General features: G+C 47.3%; 1 protein-coding gene across 1 annotated transcript in view; it reads left to right on the forward strand.

The window, feature by feature from the left end:
- The first annotated feature begins 6,208 nt into the window (after positions 1–6,208).
- Positions 6,209–22,537, forward strand: part of LOC143984962 (major histocompatibility complex class I-related protein 1-like) — a 50,194-nt gene continuing 33,865 nt past the window's right edge. The window contains exon 1 of the mRNA XM_077484681.1: positions 6,209–6,471. Within this exon, the coding sequence (XP_077340807.1) occupies positions 6,258–6,471 (214 nt within the window). The 5' untranslated portion in view covers positions 6,209–6,257. The remainder of the gene's footprint in view (positions 6,472–22,537) is intronic.

A 22,537-nucleotide genomic window follows, 5' to 3' on the forward strand; every position in this document is an offset into this window, starting at 1 on the left:
ATGAAAACGTGAAAAATGCTTTAAAAACGTTTGTGCAATAATGTAAAACACACCACAAAAGCACTGCAGAGATCAAAAGTAAACTGCATCGGTGTGACCCGAGCCTAAGGCTTCAATATCTGATATTTACAATAAGAAATATGTCGGCATTTCTGATCTTTAGACTCACACAGTGCAGTGATCTGCGTTTTTCTGCATTGTAAAATGACACACACCACAATTGTTACCTGTGAACCTCATTCACACTGTAATGCACCCTAAAGCTGTGCTTCAGTGGGCTGTGATAAAATGCAGGCATGCTGTATTTTATTACAGTGCACTGTACAGGATCGCATGTCCCCGTAGAGGATCGCATGTCCCCGTAGAGGATCGCATGTCCCCGTAGAGGATCGCATGTCACTGTACAGGATCACATGTCCCCGTAGAGGATTGCATGTCCCCGTAGAGGATCGCATGTCACTGTACAGGATCACATCACAAGCTGCTGAACAGTGACATGAATGAAGTGTACATTTGTCCACTTCAAATAAAGTTCAGTGATGAAAAAAGGGAATTTGTGTGATGCACTGAATTGTGCACCGCACCGCCCCCTACTGCACTCAGGATGGAGCGCTGCGGTTTACCTCTCAGACTGCTGTCTATTCTGTGTGATTTACTTTAGAAAATGCTGATTGCCTGGCTTTCATGCTGATCCAATGGAGCTCATATTATATAAATCACTGACCCAGAATAAGTTTGCAAAAAGTAGAAAGTCTCACTTTACTTGCTGCATGCTTCTTCCAGGTCAGGGACTTGGAAAGCACTGAGCCCAGTGACAGCCAGGCAGATGGTATGCTCAGGAGGTCAGCAATGGCAGCCGCCATATTCCCCTGAGTTGAGGTTTCCATGAAGTCTGACCATTCAGATGAAGTGTCCTCCAATGTATGTTCTGCTCCTTCTACAATACAGATCTCCCTATGAATAGTGATGGATGTGATCCGGGATAACAGGTCCTGGTTCTAGTAAAACCCGTCAGCTGCACAGGACAGTTATTACATAAACAGATCCCAGCAGACAGGAATCCCAGTGACAGCAGACATTTCCTTTATATCAGTGATAGGAGAACAACAGATCTCCAGCTGCAGTAGAACTACAAGTCCCAGCAGGCATTGCCATCTCCCTGGTGATTTTCTTCCCTCATTGAGTGTGGGGCAGGGATGGGATTTGTAGTTCCCCAGCAGTTGGAGCTGTGCTGTGTGGAGGATCCTGTTAATGTACAGAGGTAAGTGGCCAGTGTTGTTTGGAGGATCCTGTCACTGTACAGAGGATGATGGGGGGATGGTATGAGATGATGGGAGGATGGTATGAGATGATGGGGGGGATGGTATGAGATGATGGGGGGATGGTATGAGATGATGGGGGGGTGGTATGAGATGATGGGGGGATGGTATGAGATGATGGGGGGGTGGTATGAGATGATGGGGGGATGGTATGAGATGATGGGGGGATGGTATGAGATGATGGGGGGGGGTGGTATGAGATGATGGGGGGGATGGTATGAGATGGAGGGGATGGTATGAGATGATGGGGGGGGATGGTATGAGATGATGGGGGGGATGGTATGAGATGATGGGGGGATGGTATGAGATGATGGGGGGGATGATATGAGATGATGGGGGGATGATATGAGATGATGGGGGGATGATATGAGATGATGGGGGGGATGGTATGAGATGATGCGGGGATGGTATGAGATGATGGGGGGGATAATATGAGATGATGGGGGGATGATATGAGATGATGGGGGGGATGGTATGAGATGATGGGGGGATGGTATGAGATGATGGGGGGATGGTATGAGATGATGGGGGGATGGTATGAGATGATGGGGGGGATGGTATGAGATGATGGGGGGATGATATGAGATGATGCGGGGATGGTATGAGATGATGCGGGGATGGTATGAGATGATGGGGGGTGGTATGAGATGATGGGGGGGATGGTATGAGATGATGGGGGGGATGGTATGAGATGATGGGGGGATGGTATGAGATGATGGGGGGTGGTATGAGATGATGGGGGGATGGTATGAGATGATGGGGGGAATGGTATGAGATGATGGGGGGGTGGTATGAGATGATGGGGGCGATGGTATCAGATGATGGGGGGATGGTATGTGATGATGGGGGGATGGTATGTGATGATGGGGGGATAATATGAGATGATGAGGGGAGGGATGGTATGTGATGATGGGGGGGGGTGGCATGTGATGATGGGGGTGATGGTATGAGATGATGGAGGGATGGTATGAGATGATGGGGGGTTGGTATGTGATGATGGGGGGGGTGGCATGTGATGATGGGGGAGATGGTATGAGATGATGGAGGGATGGTATGAGATGATGGGGGGGTGGTATGAGATGATGGAGGGAGGGTATGTGATGATGGGGGGGTGGTATGAGATGATGGGGAGATGGTATGAGATGATGGGGTGGGATGGTATGAGATGATGAGGGGGTGATATCAGATGATGGGGGGATGGTATGTGATGATGGGGGATGGTATGAGATGGTGGGGGATGGTTTGAGATGATGGGGGGATGGTGAGATGATGGGGTGGGGTGGTATGAGATGATGGGGGGGTGGTATGAGATGATGGGAGGATGGTGTGTGATGATGGGGGGTGGTATGATGATGATGGGAGGATGGTATGAGATGGGGGATGGTATGTGATGATGGGGGGATGGTATGAGATGATGGGGGGTGGTATGTGATGATGGGGGGTGGTATGTGATGATGGGGGGATGGTATGTGATGATGGGGGGATGGTATGTGATGATAGGGGGGATGGTATGAGATGATGATGGGGGGATGGTATGAGATGATGATGGGGGGATGGTATGAGATGATGGGGGGATGGGATGGTATGTGATGCTGGGGGGAGGTTATGAGCTCATGAGGGGGGGTGGTATAAGATTAAGATGGGGTGATGGTATGTGATGATGGGGGGATGGTATGAGATGATGAGGATGGTATGTGATGATGGGGAGGATGGTGAGATGATGATGGGTGGTATAAGATGATGGGGGATGGTATGTGATGATGGGGGATGGTATGAGATGTTGGGGGGATGGTATGAGATGATGGGGGGATGGTATGAGATGATGGGGGGATGGTATGAGATGATGGGGGGGTGGTATGAGATGATGGGGGGATGGTATGAGATGATGGGGGGATGGTATGAGATGATGGGGGGATGGTATGAGATGATGGGGGGTGGTATGAGATGATGGGGGGATGGTATGAGATGATGGGGGGATGGTATGAGATGATGGGGGGATGTATGAGATGATGGGGGGATGGTATGAGATGATGGGGGGTGCTATGATATGATTATGGGGCAATGGTATGAGTTGATGAGGGGTGGTATGTGATGATGGGGGGGAGGATGGTATCAGATGATGGGGGTAGGTTATGAGCTGATGAGGGGGGAAGGTATAAGATTAAGATGGAGGATGGAATGTGATGATGGGGGGATGGTATGAGATGATGGGGGGGGATGGTATGAGATGATGGGGGGGATGGTATGAGATGGGGGTGGTATGTGATGATGGGGGGATGGTGAGATGATGGGGGTGGTATGTGATAAAGGGGGGATGGTATGAGATGATGGGGGGATGGTATGAGATGATGGGGGGTGGTATGAGATGATGGGGGGATGGTATGAGATGATGGGGGGGTGGTATGAGATGATGGGGGGGTGGTATGAGATGATGGGGGGATGGTATGAGATGATGGGGGGATGGTATGAGATGATGGGGGGGATGGTATGAGATGATGGGGGGGTGGTATGAGATGATGGGGGATGGTATGAGATGATGGGGGGTGGTATGAGATGATGGGGGATGGTATGAGATGATGGGGGGGTGGTATGAGATGATGGGGGGATGGTATGAGATGATGGGGGGATGGTATGAGATGATGGGGGGGTGGTATGAGATGATGGGGGGATGGTATGAGATGATGGGGGGGGGTGAGATGAGATGATGGGGGGTGGTATGAGATGATGGGGGGGTGAGATGAGATGATGGAGGGATGGTATGAGATGATGGGGGGGTGGTATGAGATGATGGGGGGATGGTATGAGATGATGGGGGGTGGTATGAGATGATGGGGGGATGGTATGAGATGATGGGGGGGTGGTATGAGATGATGGGGGTGGTATGAGATGATGGGGGGATGGTATGAGATGATGGGGGGATGGTATGAGATGATGGGGGGTGGTATGAGATGATGGGGGGGTGGTATGAGATGATAGGAGGGTGGTATGAGATGATGAGGGGGGTGGTATGAGATGATGGGGGTGGTATGAGATTAAGATGGGGGGATGGTATGAGATGATGGGGGGTGGTATAAGATGATGGGGAATGGTATGAGATGATGGGGGTGGTATGAGATGATGGGGGGGTGGTATGAGATGATGGGGGGATGGTATGAGATGATGGGGGGGTGAGATGAGATGATGGGGGGATGGTATGAGATGATGGGGGTGGTATGAGATGATGGGGGGGTGGTATGAGATGATGGGGGGATGGTATGAGATGATGGGGGATGGTATGAGATGATGGGGGGAATGGTATGAGATGATGGGGGGATGGTATGAGATGATGGGAGGATGGTATGAGATGATGGGGGATGGTATGAGATGATGGGGGGGTGGTATGAGATGATGGGGGATGGTATGAGATGATGGGGGGGATGGTATGAGATGATGGGGGGATGGTATGAGATGATGGGGGGATGGTATGAGATGATGGGGGGATGGTATGAGATGATGGGGGGATGGTATGAGATGATGGGGGGTGGTATGAGATGATGGGGGGGATGGTATGAGATGATGGGGGGGTGGTATGAGATGATGGGGGGTGGGGTGGTATGAGATGATGGGGGGGATGGTATGAGATGATGGGGGGGTGGTATGAGATGATGGGGGGTGGTATGAGATGATGGGGGGTGGTATGAGATGATGGGGGGATGGTATGAGATGATGGGGGGATGGTATGAGATGATGGGGGGATGGTATGAGATGATGGGGGGATGGTATGAGATGATGGGGGGATGGTATGAGATGATGGGGGTGGTATGAGATGATGGGGGGATGGTATGAGATGATGGGGGGATGGTATGAGATTGATGGGGGGGATGGTATGAGATGATGGGGGGTGGTATGAGATGATAGGAGGATGGAATGAGATGATGGGGGGATGGTATGAGATGATGGGGGGATGGTATGAGATGATGGGGGATGGTATGAGATGATGGGGGTGGTATGAGATGATGGGGGGATGGTATGAGATGATGGGGGGTGGTATGAGATGATGGGGGGATGGTATGAGATGATGGGGGGGATGGTATGAGATGATGGGGGGATGGTATGAGATGATGGGGGGATGGTATGAGATGATGGGGGGATGGTATGAGATGATGGGGGGATGGTATGAGATGACCTCTGATAACACACAATGTACACTCCTCTCCTCTCCTCTTCTCATTTCTATATAAAGTCCTCAGTGTTCTCTGTAGGATTGGAATGAAGTTTGTATTTCCTGAACTCTCCCTGAACGCTGTGTGCACTGACAGTATACACTTGGTATGACCTTTCCTGGTCGGTGTCCGTCGGTGATCAGCACGATCAGTGTTGTATAATGAATTCATCCCCCCCACCCCCCCTATAAGATGGAACGTTCCTCGTCTCTCTGACAGACTTGGTGTTTGATGGGAAACATTAGCTAATAAGTTGGATGAAGACCTTTCATTGGATGTAGGGGTGATTGACAGCTCTGAGCGTCCAATCAGTGATCAGCAGCTTCTCAGCGCTCTCCTAGTTGTACAGATTTCTCCCATGATGTGTTTTCTCCCCATTCCTATTGGTTCTTTCAGTCATGTGACCCGGTTTCCTCAGGCGGATTAGCGCTCCACCCCGGGGTGATTGTACACAGCGGTAGGGGGGAGCAGGATGGCGGATCCCTCTTCCTCTGCTCCTCAGGATGTGCCTGAGGGGGGATTGCTGGGACTTCTAGTTCTCCCCGCTCTACAGATGTTTAGGGGGTGGTGAGTGTAGAAATATACAGAGTGATGCTCAGTGTCTGTACTATACACACTATATATGTCATGTGATCACATATTACACACATCACTTCCTCTGATCCCAGGTCACATCTTCCTCTTCTCTCTGCAGGGATCCATTCCTTCCAGGTGATGTCCGGCTGTGAGCTGAGAGATGACGGCACCACTGAGGGGTATTTCCAGTTCGGATATGATGGGAAAGAGAGGGATCTTTATCCCGACCATGAATGAGGCTCAGATCTCCACACAGAGATGGAACAGTCCGGAGGAGAGATGGGGGGAGAGAGAGAAGAATTATCTGGAGAATCTCTGTATTCCATACCTGAAGAGATCCATAGAGTACGGGAGAGGAGATCTGGAGAGGAGAGGTGAGCGCACAATATATATATACATTGTATTATATACATCCTCTGTATACTCTCTATACATTCTATCTGTATACACAGCACCTCCTACATCATCACACACTCCTCCCACCTCTCTGAGAAACCACACCCACTGACACCTGATAGGAGAAAGTCCAACACTGAGTGTATATAATACACCATACAATGTGTGCGATCTACACACCATACAATACATAACAATCCAATCCTAGAAATGTCCAACAAGTGTCACTCCACCCGACACTCGTAAACACGCAGATGCAAACAAATCGTAACACAAGTGCAACACATGTGAAGCGCACTGCAAAGCATGCATTTTCTTGCTGGTTGCCGTGCGCTTTGAAACACGCAGATGCAAACTAATGGTAACATGTTTTCTATGCGGGTTGTCACGTGTTTTCTGTGCGGGTTGTCACGTGTTTTTTCTGTGCGGGTTGTCACGTGTTTTCTGTGCGGGTTGTCACGTGTTTTTTCTGTGCGGGTTGTCACGTGTTTTTTCTGTGCGGGTTGTCACGTGTTTTTTCTGTGCGGGTTGTCACGTGTTTTTTCTGTGCGGGTTGTCACGTGTTTTTTCTGTGCGGGTTATCACGTGTTTTTTCTGTGCGGGTTGTCACGTGTTTTTTCTGTGCGGGTTATCACGTGTTTTTTCTGTGCGGGTTGTCACTTGTTTTCTGTGCGGGTTGTCACATGTTTTCTGTGCGGGTTGTCACGTGTTTTCTGTGCGGGTTGTCACATGTTTTCTGTGCGGGTTGTCACTTGTTTTCTGTGCGGGTTGTCACGTGTTTTCTGTGCGGGTTGTCACGTGTTTTCTGTGCGGGTTGTCACGTGTTTTCTGTGCGGGTTGTCACGTGTTTTCTGTGCGGGTTGTCACGTGTTTTGAAATGCGCAGATGAGAACGCATCCTAAATGGTACTGCAAGTGTGACTCACATTGCCATGTGGGTTGCCATGCGATTATAAACAGACAGAAGCAAATTAATGGTAACACAAGCGTGACACGCATTGCTACGTGTTTTTGAAATGTAAGGCAAAGTGCGTGTTTTTTGGTGCGGGTTGCCACGTGTTTTTGAAACGAATGCCAAAGCATTCATTTTAATTGCGAGTTGTCATGCGTTCAGAAATGTGCAGATGCAAACAAATGGTATTGCAAGCATGATGCGCTTCGCTTTGCGCTTTTCAAAACTCAAGGCAAAGCACGCAACTTCTGTGCAGGCTGCTGTGGGTTTGGAAATGCGCAAATGAGAATGCAGCCTGGATGGTAAGGCAAAGGTGACGCACATTGCTGTCCGTTTTAAAAATGCACGGCGAAGTGTGCAATTTCTTGCAAGTTGCCAATGCGTTTGGAAACGCACGTGTGTACGAATGGTAAAGCAAAAGCGACGCAACTTTGAGTGGCAAGAGCGTCCCAGACAGCCTAGTCTCTCGTGCGTCATCGCTGGATCGAGATGGGGCTCAGGTAAATATTAGGGGGACTGCTGCACACAGAATGCATTAAGATAAAAGGCCTTTAGAACCGCTTTAAGTCCTAATGTGCTAGTATGCATCGCTTACTAGCACATTATTCAGGACTTACTTGAAAACAAAGCCCTCCAGAGGTGCGTGTCACCGCTGAACGCGCTTCCATCTTCACCTGGTCTTTTTTCCGGGTTCACGGGCTTCTGCTATATGAATGGCCGAGCCGGCGATGATGCATGTACTCGGGAGTTGCTGTTTATGGCGTGGCTCTGAAAAAACGGCACGGTTATGCCATTACTACAGAGAGCATGTGCTGGAGACATCACCAGCTGCATCTAAATGTAATATCTCCTAAACAGTTCACATTTAGGAGATATATTTACAGTACCTAATAGGTAAGTTTATAATAAGGCTTGCCTATAGGTAAAAATTACTCCCACATTAACCACTTACAGACTGGAAGATTTGGCTGCTTACCAGGCCATTTTTTGCGATACGGCACTGCGTCAGTTTAACCGGTTCCCAACCGGCGCACAGCGATGTACGTCGGCAGAATGGTACGGCTGGGCAAATGGGCGTACCTATACATCCCTTTAAGTTTGCCTGCGTGTGCGCCACCGGCCGGGAGCTTTGTGTGTCGGGTCGCGGTTCCCTTGGACTCGATATCCGTGGGGAGACCCGCGATTGTCTCACGGAGAGGAAGAACGGGGTGATGCTAATGTAAGCAAGCATCTCCCAGTTCTGCCTAGTGACAGTGTCACTGATCATAGCTCCCTGTGATCGGGCGTTATGAAAAGTGATGTGTTGCAGCTAGCCCATCCCCCCTATAGTTACAAACACTCCCCAGGACACACTTAACTCCTACAGCGCCACCTAGTGTTATCCCCTTCACTGCCAGTCACATTTACACAGTAATCAATGCAATTTTAATCGCACTGATCGCTGTATAAATGTGAATGGTCCCAAAATCATGCCAAAATTGTCGCTGATCGCCGCCATTACTAATAAAGATTTTTTTATTAAAAATACCATAAAACTATCCCCTATTTTGTAGACGCTATAACTTTTGCGCAAACCAATCAATAAACGCTTATTTTGAATTTATTTTTTATCAAAAATATGTAGAAAAATACGTATCGGTCTAAACTGAGGAAAAACAAGTTTTTTTTATATCATTTTGGGGGATATTTACTATAGCAAAAAATAATGTGTTTTTTTTCAAAATTGACACTTCTTTTTAGTTTATAGCACAAAAGATAAAAACCACAGGCTACAAGATAGTTTCTATCTTGGCCTTCCCCTCCAGCATATCCATATCCCCGGTTCGCTGGAGGCCCTGTTGGGGCGGTAAAGGAATTGCTGAATCAGGGGGTGATTGTACCAGTTCCGGAATCGGAGCGCTTCCAGGGATTCTACTCAAATCTGTTTGTGGTTCCCAAGAAGGAAGGGATACGTCCAATCTTGGACTTGAAAGCCCTCAATCACTTTGTAACAGTGCAGAGGTTCAGAATGGAATCAGATCGCTCAGTAGTCTCTGCACTCCATCAAGGGGACTCCCTGGCATCCTTAGACATCCAGGATGCGTACCTGCACATACCCATATGCCTTCGGCATCAAAAATGTCTACGTTTGGCAGTCAGGGAAGCCCATTACCAATTTGTGGCTCTTCCCTTTGGCCTGGCATCAGCCCCCCTGAGTCTTTACCAAAGTGCTGGCTCCAGTATTGGCATTGCTGCAACAACGCGGGATCGCGATCGCGGGCTACCTGGACGATCTCCTCCTGAGAGCACCTTCTGCCTCAGAATTAGAGGAGGATGTGGTGATCACCATGCAGACCTTTCAAGAATTTGGGTGGCTGTTGAACCTAAAGAAGTCGGTGATTGTGCCGATCCAGCGTCTGGAGTACCTAGGTTGGTTTGCTATTGGACTCCAGGGAAGCGAGAGTTTTTCTCCCTTCAGACAAATTGCAGACTCTCAGATCTGTGGTCAAACTACTGTTGTACCACAAGTGGTCGTTACTCCGCTTTTTCATGTGAGTACTGGGACTCATGGTAGCCTCCTTCGAGGCAGTACCTTATGCCCAGTTCCACACCAGAGTACTGCAGAAGGAGATCTTGTTGAAATGGGACAAATCTCAGTTGTCCCTGGATCAACAGATCCAGGTGAGCCAGCCAGTCAGGGACTCTCTGATCTGGTGGTTGAGGTCCCCGGTGATTCAGTCCGGAAAATCGTTCCTTTCTCTGAAATGGACGGTGATCACTACGGACGCCAGTCTATCCGGCTGGGGTAGAGTGATGGGGATTCAGTCGGCTCAGGGACTCTGGTCGATGGAGGAATCTGAGTTGTCGATCAATCTGCTCGAATTGAGAGTGATCAAGCTGTGCCTCCACACATGGTCGATGAGTCTTCAAGGGCGTCCGATCAGGATCCCGTCGGACAACGCCACGGCTGTGGCATATATAAATCACCAAGGGGGAACCAGAAGCTCAGCCGCTGCTCGGGAGGTCGCTCACATACTTTGGTGGGCAGAGCGGCACTTACTGGCCCTGTCGGCCATTTACATCCCAGGGGTAGAAAATTGGCAGGCGGACTATCTGAGTCGACAGATGCTGGACCCAGGAGAATGGGCTTTGCATCCGGAGATATTCAGGCTGCTGTGCCTGAAGTGGGACACACCAGATGTGGATCTATTGGCCTCCCGTCTCAATCTGAAGGTGCCAAGATTCGTGTCCAGGACAAGAGATCCGTGGGCAGATGCGTCAGATGCGCTGGTGGCTCCGTGGGATCAGTACCAGCTGATCTACGCCTTACCTCCACTAAAACTGTTGTCACGTCTGCTTCGCAGAGGGGAAGCCGAGGGGATTCCACTAATCCTGGTTGCCCCAGATTGGCCTCAGCGGCCCTGGTGCGTCTGGTGGCAGATGTTCCCTGACGACTGCCGTTGCGAAAGGACCTTCTATCTTAAGGTCAAATCTTTCATCCTGCTTTACCATCGCTGGCTTTACCATCGCTGGCTTTAACGGCATGGCTATTAAGAGCCAGGTGTTGAGGAACCGGGGTCTGTCGGACTTGGTGATTCCAACTATGTTGAGGGCTCGGAAATCTTCTTCTCGGAAGAAATAGCATCGTACCTGGAAAGCCTACATCTCCATGTGTGAGGAGAAAGGATGGCATCCACGCTCCTTTTCCATATCCAGGATCCTGCTGTTTCTCCAGCAAGAGATTGGCATTAAGCACCATCAATGGCAAATTTCAGCTTTGGCTGTCTTTTTTTTCAATGACCCCTGGCATCACACTCGTGATGCCTTAATGAGTACCTTCGTTCAGGGGGTACGACACGTAGTCCCTCTGGTGTGGCCACCATTACCCCCATGGGATTTGAACCTGGTGTTGTCGGCGCTTCAAAATCCGCCGTTTTAAAACATCAGGGAGATTCCCCTGTGGACTCTTTCTCAGAAAGTTACACTGGTTTCAGTAAACATATGTTCTTCTTTAAGTAACATTGGTGTGGAGTGTTGTTCCCTTTACAGCAGGTGATACCCAGGTAATAACAAAGGTATATTGTGGTTATACTGCAGATTGTGGGGTTATTCGCTTCACACCCACATCGCACCATAGCTGTGTCAAGGGGATTGAGCAAATTCAGTGGGGGTTTAATAGCAGAGTACAGGCCCAAAAAAACTCAGCAGCTCCTTCCGGGGTCAGTGCTACATTAGTAAATTGAGTCCACTTGTGTGTAATTTCATCTCAGTATAAATACAGCTGTTCTGTGAAGCCCTCAGAGGGCCTTGAATACATCACCCCCACCGTGGAACATGGTGGTGGCAGCATCATGTGGGGATGCTTATCTTCAACAGGGACAGGGAGCTGGTCAGATTTGATGGGAAGATGGATTACAGGGCAATCTTAGAAGAAAACCTGTTATGCTGCGTACATACGACCGATTTTCCCGTCGGAATAAACTCTGAAGGTTTATCTGACGGAGTTGCACTTAAACTGTCTTGTCTACACAAGATCACCCCAAAGTCCGATCGTCAAGAATGCGTATGATGGGACTAGTAAAAGGAAGTACAGTAGCCAATAGCCTCCGTCTCGTACTTGCTTCAGAGCATGCGCCGTTTTTCCAGATAGGAGTTGGTTCCGTCGGAAATATTTAAAACATGTTCTATTTCTAGGTCCATCAGAATTTTCGGGAAAAAAAGGTCAGATGAGGCATACACACGATCGGAATATACAATGAAAAGCTTCCGTCTGACTTTTTCTGATGGATATTCCACTTGTTTGTATGCGGCATTAGAATCTGCAAAAGACTTAAGACTGGGGTGGAGGTTCACCCAAAACATACAGCCAGAGCTACAATGGAATGCGTTAGTTCAAAGCATATTCATAGGTTAGAATGGCCCAGTCAAAGTCCAGACCTAAATCCAATTGAGAATCTGTAAAAGACTTGAAAATTGCTATTCACGGACGTTCAACATCCAATCTGACAGAGCTTGAGCTATTTTGCAAAGAAGAATGGGCAAAAATGTCACTCTTTTAGATGTGCAAAGCGGGTAGAGTCACCCCCAAAAAGATTTGCAGCTGTAATTGCAGCGAAAGGGGGTTCTACAAAGTATTGACTCAGGGGGGCGCTATACAATTGCACCCACACTTTTCACATATTTATTTGTAAAAAAAATTGAAAACCATTTATCATTTTCCTTCCACTTCCCAATCATGTGCCACTTTGTGTTGGTCGATCACATAAAATCCCAATAAAATACATTTACGTTTTTGGTTGTAACCTGACAAAATGTGGAAAATGTCAAGGGGTGTGAATACTTTTTCAAGGCACTGTATAATGTATTTTTTATATCTACACACAAATGTTTTGCCTTTCATTTCTATTTTCAAGTGAATGAGTTGTTTTACAAGGAGATCATTTACAATCACTTTAAGCCCTGTCTTTTCTACATCAGAAACCCTTAATGATACATTTTGATTGAAAACAATTTATACTCAAATAAAAAAATATAAAAAAAAATAAAAAACATGGAATGAGTAAACACACGAGTATATTACTGCACTCAAATGTAACATTTTATTTTTGTTTTACTGCTCTGTACTCAACGCTGTATTGCTGATCTTTACTGTGTGCATTGTCCCATAGACCACAATGTATCTCAGTAAAACCTTTTTTTTTTTACTCCCGTGTGCAACCAGCCTTAAAGTATTAAAATGTATGCATTTGGTCTCCACTGACATTTGTTTAAAGAGTTGTGAAGGGTTAACTGAAAAAAATAGTTTTAGGAATTTTTCTCAAAGGGAATGGCGGTTATCTCAATGGGCTCTGACTATTCCGTTTGCAATTAATATAGGACGTTTAGAGGATGGTTAGTCAATAACTCCTATGAGATCTTTGCTGTAACTGGTAAAAATGGTGTTAATTAGTTCCTGTGAGTCCAATGTGTAAATTCAAATTCTTGTTTCATAAAACTATTAGTTGGAGCTTGCAATCATTCCGTCTATTTTACACATTCTGTATTTTGGGCCATTATCTATGATTTGGAAATGACTGAGTGAAATTGCTCTGCAATATTACAAGTGTAAATTGTCCAAAATTTGCCAACAAAGCAAAGAGCCTTCAGTTTCAGAATGTGAAGCCCACATCTATTCATAGTGGAGGAGCGCTGACTGGTCTATGAAAGGTTCTTGTTGTGTTGAGAGATTTTAGAATGATTGAGCTCGGCTCTCTCCACCCAATTCTGTTCACCATCCATCTCCATCAAGCAATGTAGTGTGTGTATATATATATATATATATATATATATATATATATATATATATAAACAAAAAAAAATATTGCCCTCTGTAAGATTTACCTCCCTTCATGACCGTGACCTTTTTTTTTGCGACGCGGCCCTGCATTATTTTAACTGACAATTGCGCGATTGTGTGACGCTGCACCCAAATAAAATTGATGTCATTTTTTTCCCACAAATAGAGCTTTCTTTTAGTGGCATTTAATCACCTATGTGTTTTTTTGGACGCTATCAATGCCTTCCCTTCCCTGACAGAACAGCGACATGCCTTGTTTACATTTGCAGACTGATGTTCTGCCTGTGTAATGTCTAATCTACAGGTGCCAGTGGTCATCACGTCCCTGGTCCACGCCGCTGGGCTCCTAGGTACATGATCTGGCACAGAACGGCCGCCTGACACAGTATATAATATCTCACAAAAGTGAGTACACCCCTCACATTTCTGAAAATATTTTATTCTTCTTTCTTTTCATGTGACAACACTGAAGAAATGACACTTGTCTACAATGTAAAGTAGTGAGTGTACAGCTTGTATAACAGTGTAAATTTGCTGTCCCCTCAAAATACCTCAACACACAGCCATTAATGTCTAAACCGCTGGCAACAAAATTGAGTACAACCTTAAGTAAAAATGTCCAATTTGGCCCAAAGTGTCAATATTTTGTGTGGCCACCATTATTTTCCAGCACTGCCTTAACCCTCTTGGGCACGGAGGTCACCAGAGCTTCACAGGTTGTCACTGCAGTCCTCTTCCACTCCTCCATGATGACATCACAGAGCTGGGGGATGTTAGAGACCTTCACCTTCCATTTGATGATGCCCCACATATGCTCCATAGGGTTTAGGTCTGGAGACATGCTTGGCCAGTCCATCACCTTTACCCTCAGCTTCTTTAGCAAGGCAGTGGTCATCTTGGAGGTGTGTTTGGGGCCATTATCATGTTGGAATACTGCCTTGTGGCCCATTCTCTGAAGGGAGGGGATCATGCTCTGATTCAGTATGTCACAGTACATGTTGGCATTCATGGTTCCCTCAATGATCTGTAGCTCCCCAGTTGCAGAAGCACTCAGGCAGCCCCAGACCATGACACTCCCACCACCATGCTTGACTGTAGGCAAGACACACTTGTCTGTGTACTCCTCGTTTGGTTGCCATGACACACGCTTGACACCATCTGAACCAAATAAGGTCTCGTCAGACCACAGGACATGGTTCTAGTAATGCATTTCCTTATGCCGAGTACACACGAGCGGACTTTTCGAGGGATTAAGTCTGACAGACTTTCGATGGAGTTCTGACGGAGTTCCGACAGAGTTCTGACGAACTTTTCGAATGAGCGGACTTGGCCACACACAATCACACCAAACTCCGACGGATTCGAACGTGATGACGTACGACTGGACTCGAATAAGGAAGTTCATAGCCAGTAGCCAATAGCTGCCCTCGCGTCGGTTTTAGTCCGTCGGAATAGCATACACACGAGCGAATTTTTCGGTAGGAACTGGGTCCGGCAGAGTTCTGGCGGAAAAATTTGAAGCATGTTCCATTTCTAAAGTCTGTCAGACTTTTGCGAATCAAAAGTCCGTTGCAGCCCACACACGATCGAATAGTCTGCTGGAATCATTCCGTCAGACTTTGAATGTTGAAAAGTCCGCTCGTGTGTACAGGGCTTTAGTCTGCTTGTCTTCTGAAAACTGCAGGCTTTCTTGTGCATCATCTTTAGAAGAGGCTTCCGAGACGACAGCCATGCAGACCAATTTGATGTAGTGTGATGTGTATGGTCTGAGCACTGACAGGCTGAGCCTCCACCCTTCAACCTCTGCAGCAATGCTGGCAGCACTCGTACGTCTATTTCCCAAAGACAACCCCTGGATATGATGCTGAGCGCATGCACTCAACTTATTTGGTCGACCACGGTGAGGCCTGTTCTGAGTGGAACCTGTCCTGTTAAACCGCTGTATGGTCTTGGCCACCCTGCGCAATCTTTATGTAGAGCAACAATTCTTTTTTTCATACCCTCGGAGAGTTCTTTGCCATGAGGTGCCATGTTCAACTTCCAGTGACCGTATGAGAGAGTGAGAGCGATAACACCAGATTTAACACACCTGCTCCCCATTCACACCTGAGACCTTGTAACATTAACGAGTCACAAGACACCGGGGATTGAAAATGACTAATTGGGCCCAATTTTGGACATTTTCACTTAGGGGTGTACTCACTTTTGTTGCCAGCGGTTTAGACATTAATGGCTGTGTGCTGAGTTATTTTGAGGGGACCCTAAATTTACACTGTAGTAAAGTGTGATTTTTTTTCAAGTTTGTCACATGAAAAGATATAATAAAATATTTACAAAAATGTGAGGGGTGTACTCACTTTTGTGAGATAGTGTATGTATGGTGGGTGGTCTGCAATTGGTTAAAGTGGAGCACAGCTTTTAAAAATTTACAAGGATCTAAAACATCTCTTTGTATATTCAAAACAAATAAGCCGGTGGCACAGCATAAAATCCAATGCAAGTGAAGCTTTATTATTCCAGAAAAACAACAACAATCCCATCCTCGAACCTCCTGTGGCCTGCGTCACCTTAAACTGGGCTAATCATCTTCTAATGTATTAGCAGGAGTTTGGCTTCAAATGGTTAGTGTATCTAAATCTCCTAGTCCATCTAACACTCCCCTTCCCAGGATTGACAGTGCAGCTGTCCAAATGTGCCCCCCTGTGCTCCTTCATCCAGAGTAGGGGTGCTCTAATACAGGAAGTGTGTTACTGGCCAGATCACTAGGTTAAAACAAAGGGAGAAAAGCCTATCAAAAAATGATTGCAGCTACAGCATCTAATGATTGGTAAGCTGCAATATATTACATTTTTTGTTTTGGGGTTTAATACAGTTTAAGTGAGCCAATACCCAGTTCATGAACACTAAAGTATATTAGATATTCTGAAAAAGCAGAACTTTAAGGGATAAGTTCACCTTTCTGAACATCCATATTTAGGGTATAACATGTTCAACATCTGCCCCCTCTTTCCCCCCCAATCTTCGTGGTCTTTGAATTTCTTTCTTTTTATCTTTCTGACAGCGAGCGCCACTTTTTCGTCATATTAGTTTCATGCTCTGGAGGAAGCATAAAGCGAACACAACGTTTTATTTTTTTATGTAGAAGTGGCTTCGTCTTGGTTGATTATCATCTTCATGCCCTGGAGGAAGTGTAAAGCCAAAATGATATTTTGGTTTCTCTATGTAGAAGTCACACTCTGGTGGAGTGGCCCGTGTGGGGCGCCCTCTGGTGGAGCAGCCTTGCCTGGGGCACACTCCTGTGGAGCGGCCTCGCCTCGCCTGCGACTTGAAGTTTCAGCCAATCGGCTTGGGGCTTGAAGTTTCGGCCAATCAGCTTGCGACTTGAAGTTTCGGCCAATCGGCTTGCGACGACGTTTCGGCCAATCGGCTTGCGACTTGACGTTTCGGCCAATCGGCTTGCGACTTGATGTTTCGGCCAATCGGCTTGCGACTTCGGCCAATCGGCTTGTTCGGCCAATTGGCTTGCGACGTGACATGTTAGGTATCTATTTACTCGGCATAACTTCATCTTTCACATTATGCGAAAAAAATGGGCTGTTTAAGAAAGAAAGCTTGTTTGAAAAATTGATGCGCAAATACCACATGAGATACAAATTTGCAACGACCGCCATTGTATTCTGAAGGTCTTTGCTAAAAAAAATATATGTTTGGCGACTTGATCAGCCAATGGGCTTGCGAGTTGATGTTCGGCCAATCGGCTTGCGACTTGTTCGGCCAATCGGCTTGCGACTTGTTCGGCCAATCGGCTTGCGACTTGTTCGGCCAATCGGCTTGCGACTTGTTCGGCCAATCGGCTTACGACTTGTTTTTTGCCAATCGGCTTGCGACTGAAGTTTTGGCCAATCGGCTTGCAACTTGACGTTTCGGCCAATCGGCTTGCGGCTTGAAGTTTCGGCCAATCGGCTTGGGACTTGATGTTTTGGCCAATCGGCTTGCGACGTGACATGTTAGGTATCTATTTACTCGGCATAACTTCATCTTTCACATTATGCGAAAAAATAGGCTAACTTTACTTTTTTTTGTTTGTTTTTTTTAGCACAAAACAGTTTAAAAAAGAAAACTTGTTTGAAAAATTAATGTGCAAATACCGCACGAGATACAATGGTGGTCATTGCAAATTTGTATTCTCTAGGGTTTTTGCTAAAAAAACATATGTTTGGCGACTTGATGATCAGCCAATGGGCTTGCGACTTGATATTCAGCCAATGGGCTTGCGACTTGATGTTCGGCCAATGGGCTTGCGACTTGTTCGGCCAATAAGCTTGCGACTTGAAGTTTCGACCAATCGGCTTGCGGCTTGAAGTTTTGGCCAATCGGCTTGCGGCTTGATGTTTCGGCCAATCGGCTTGCGACTTGAAGTTCGGCCAATCGGCTTGCGGCTTGAAGTTCGGCCAATCGGCTTGAAGTTTCGGCCAATCGGCTTGAAGTTTCGGCCAATCGGCTTGAAGTTTCGGCCAATCGGCTTGCGACTTGAAGTTCTGGCCAATCGGCTTGCGACGTCACCTGTTAGGTATCTATTTACTCGGCATAACTTCATCTTTCACATTATGCGAAAAAAATGGGCTGTTTAAAAAAGAAAGCTTGTTTGAAAAATTGATGCGCAAATACCACATGAGATACAAATTTGCAACGACCGCCATTGTATTCTGACGGTCTTTGCTAAAAAAACATATGTTTGGCGACTTGATCAGCCAATGGGCTTGCGACTTGATGTTTGGCCAATGGGCTTGCGACTTGATGTTCGGCCAATGGGCTTGCGACTTGTTCGGCCAATCAGCTTGCGGCTTGAAGTTTCGGCCAATCGGCTTGATGTTTTGGCCAATCGGCTTGCGACTTGAAGTTCGGCCAATCGGCTTGCAGCTTGAAGTTTCGGCCAATCGGCTTGCGGCTTGAAGTTTTGGCCAATCGGCTTGCGGCTTGAAGTTTCGGCCAATTGGCTTGCGACTTGACGTTTCGGCCAATCGGCTTGCGACTTGACGTTTCGCCCAATCGGATTGCGGCGAAGTTTTGGGCAATCGTCTTGCGGCTTGAAGTTTTGGCCAATCGGCTTGCGGCTTGAAGTTTCGGCCAATCGGCTTGCGGCTTGATGTTTCGGCCAATCGGCTTGCGGCTTGAAGTTTCGGCCAATCGGCTTGCGACTTGAAGTTTCAGCCAATCGGCTTGCGACTTGAAGTTTCGGCCAATCGGCTTGCGACTTGATGTTTCGGCCAATCGGCTTGCGGCTTGAAGTTTCGGCCAATCGGCTTGCGGCTTGAAGTTTCGGCCAATCGGCTTGCGGCTTCATGTTTCGGCCAATCGGCTTGCGGCTTCATGTTTCGGCCAATCGGCTTGCGGCTTCATGTTTCGGCCAATCGGCTTGCGGCTTCATGTTTCGGCCAATCGGCTTGCGACTTGAAGTTCGGCCAATCGGCTTGCGACTTGACGTTTCGGCCAATCGGATTGCGGCTTGAAGTTTTGGCCAATCGGCTTGCGGCTTGAAGTTTTGGCCAATCGGCTTGCGGCTTGATGTTTCGGCCAATCGGCTTGCGACTTGAAGTTCGGCCAATCGGCTTGCAACTTGAAATTCCGGCCAATCGGCTTGCGACGTCACGTGTTAGGTATCTATTTACTCGGCATAACTTCATCTTTCACATTATGCGAAAAAAATGGGCTGTTTAAAAAAGAAAGCTTGTTTGAAAAATTGATGCAAAAATACCACACGAGATACAAATTTGCAACGACCGCCATTGTATTCTGAAGGTCTTTGCTAAAAAAAATATATGTTTGGCGACTTGATCAGCCAATGGGCTTGCGACTTGATGTTTGGCCAGTGGGGTTGCGACTTGATGTTCGGCCAATCGGCTTGCGAGTTGTTCGGCCAATCGGCTTGCGAGTTGTTCGGCCAATCGGCTTGCGAGTTGTTCGGCCAATCGGCTTGCGAGTTGTTCGGCCAATCGGCTTGCGACTTGTTTTTTGCCAATCGGCTTGCGACTTGAAGTTTCGGCCAATCGGCTTGCGACTTGAAGTTTCGGCCAGTCTGCTTGCGACTTGAATTTTCGGCCAATCGGCTTGTGACTTGTTTCGGCCAATCGGCTTGCGACTTGACGTTTTCGGCCAATCGGCTTGCGGCTTGAAGTTTCGGCCAATCGGCTTGCGGCTTGAAGTTTCGGCCAATCGGCTTGCGGCTTGAAGTTTCGGCCAATCAGCTTGCGGCTTGAAGTTTCGGCCAATCGGCTTGCGGCTTGAAGTTTCGGCCAATCGGCTTGCGACTTGACGTTTCGGCCAATCGGATTGCGACTTGAAGTTTCGGGCAATCGTCTTGCGCCTTGAAGTTTTGGCCAATCGTCTTGCGGCTTGAAGTTTCAGCGAATCGGCTTGATGTTTTGGCCAATCGGCTTGCGGCTTGAAGTTCGGCCAAACGGCTTGCGGCTTGAAGTTTCGGCCAATTGGCTTGCGACTTGAAGTTTGGCCAATCGCCTTGCGACTTGAAGTTTGGCCAATCGCCTTGCGACTTGAAGTTCGGCCAATCGCCTTGCGACTTGAAGTTCGGCAAATCGGCTTGCGGCTTGAAGTTTCGGCCAATCGGCTTGCGACTTGAAGTTTCGGCCAATCGGCTTGCGACTTGAAGTTTCGGCCAATCGGCTTGCGGCTTGAAGTTTAGCCAATCGGCTTGCGGCTTGAAGTTTTGGCCAATCGGCTTGCGGCTTGAAGTTTTGGCCAATCGGCTTGCGGCTTGATGTTTCGGCCAATCGGCTTGCGACTTGAAGTTCGGCCAATCGGCTTGCGACTTGAAGTTCGGCCAATTGGCTTGCGGCTTGAAGTTTCGGCCAATCGGCTTGCGGCTTGAAGTTTCGGCCAATCGGCTTGCGGCTTGATGTTTCGGCCAATCGGCTTGCGGCTTGATGTTTTGTCCAATCGGCTTGCGGCTTGTTCGGCCAATCAGCTTGCGACCTGACATGTTAGGTATCTATTTACTCGGCATAACGTCATCTTTCACATTATGCGAAAAAAATGGGCTAACTTTACTGTTTTTTTGTTATTTTTTAGCAAAAAACTGTTTAAAAAAGAAAACTTGTTTGAAAAATTGATGCGCAAATACCGCACGAGATACAAAGTTGCAACGACCGCCATTGTATTCTCTAGGGTCTTTGCTAAAAACACATATGTTTGGCGACTTGATGATCAGCCAATGGGCTTGCGACTTGATATTCAGCCAATGGGCTTGCGACTTGATATTCAACCAATGGGTTTGCGACTTGTTCGGCCAATCGGCTTGCGACTTGAAGATTCGGCCAATGGGCTTGCGACTTGAAGTTTCGGCCAATCGGCTTGCGACTTGAAGTTTCGGCCAATCGGCTTGCGACTTGAAATTCCGGCCAATCGGCTTGCGACGTCACGTGTTAGGTATCTATTTACTCGGCATAACTTCATCTTTCACATTATGCGAAAAAAATGGGCTGTTTAAAAAAGAAAGCTTGTTTGAAAAATTGATGCAAAAATACCACACGAGATACAAATTTGCAACGACCGCCATTGTATTCTGAAGGTCTTTGCTAAAAAAATATATGTTTGGCGACTTGATCAGCCAATGGGCTTGCGACTTGATGTTTGGCCAATGGGGTTGCGACTTGATGTTCGGCCAATCGGCTTGCGAGTTGTTCGGCCAATCGGCTTGCGAGTTGTTTAGCCAATCGGCTTGCGACTTGAAGTTTCGGCCAATCGGCTTGCGACTTGAAGTTTCTGCCAGTCTGCTTGCGACTTGAATTTTCGGCCAATCGGCTTGCGACTTGTTTCGGCCAATCGGCTTGCGACTTGACGTTTCGGCCAATCGGCTTGCGGCTTGAAGTTTCTGCCAATCGGCTTGTGGCTTGAAGTTCCGGCCAATCGGCTTGCGACTTGATGTTTTGGCCAATCGGCTTGCGACGTGACATGTTAGGTATCTATTTACTCGGCATAATTTCATCTTTCACATTATGCGAATAAAATAGGCTAACTTTACTTTTTTTTGTTTGTTTTTTTAGCACAAAACAGTTTAAAAAAGAAAACTTGTTTGAAAAATTAATGCGCAAATACCGCACGAGATACAAATTTGCAATGACCACCATTGTATTCTCTAGGGTCTTTGCTAAAAAAACATGTTTGGCGACTTGATGATCAGCCAATGGGCTTGCGACTTGATATTCAGCCAATGGGCTTGCGACTTGATGTTCGGCCAATGGGCTTGCGACTTGTTCGGCCAATCAGCTTGCGGCTTGAAGTTTTGGCCAATCGGCTTGCGGCTTGAAGTTTCGGCCAATCGGCTTGCGACTTGAAGTTTCGGCCGATCGGCTTGCGACTTGAAGTTTCGGCCAATCGGCTTGTGACTTGATGTTTCGGCCAATCGGCTTGCGACTTGATGTTTCGGCCAATCGGCTTGCGACTTGATGTTTCAGCCAATCGGATTGCGGCTTGAAGTTTTGACCAATCGGCTTGCGGCTTAAAGTTTTGGCTTGCGACTTGATGTTTCGGCCAATCGGCTTGCGGCTTGATGTTTCGGCCAATCGGCTTGCGACTTGAAGTTCGGCCAATCGGCTTGCGGGTTGAAGTTTCGGGCCAATCGCCTTGCGGCTTGAAGTTATTTTTTAGCACAAAACTGTTTAAAAAAGAAAACTTGTTTGAAAAATTGATGCGCAAATACCGCACGAGATACAAAGTTGCAACGACTGCCATTGTATTCTCTAGGGTCTTTGCTAAAAACA

This window comes from Lithobates pipiens, unplaced genomic scaffold (assembly GCF_037356315.1).
Source record: "Lithobates pipiens isolate NorthernLeopardFrog02 unplaced genomic scaffold, aLitPip1_a1.2 Scaffold_1, whole genome shotgun sequence".
Lineage (NCBI taxonomy): Eukaryota > Metazoa > Chordata > Amphibia > Anura > Ranidae > Lithobates > Lithobates pipiens.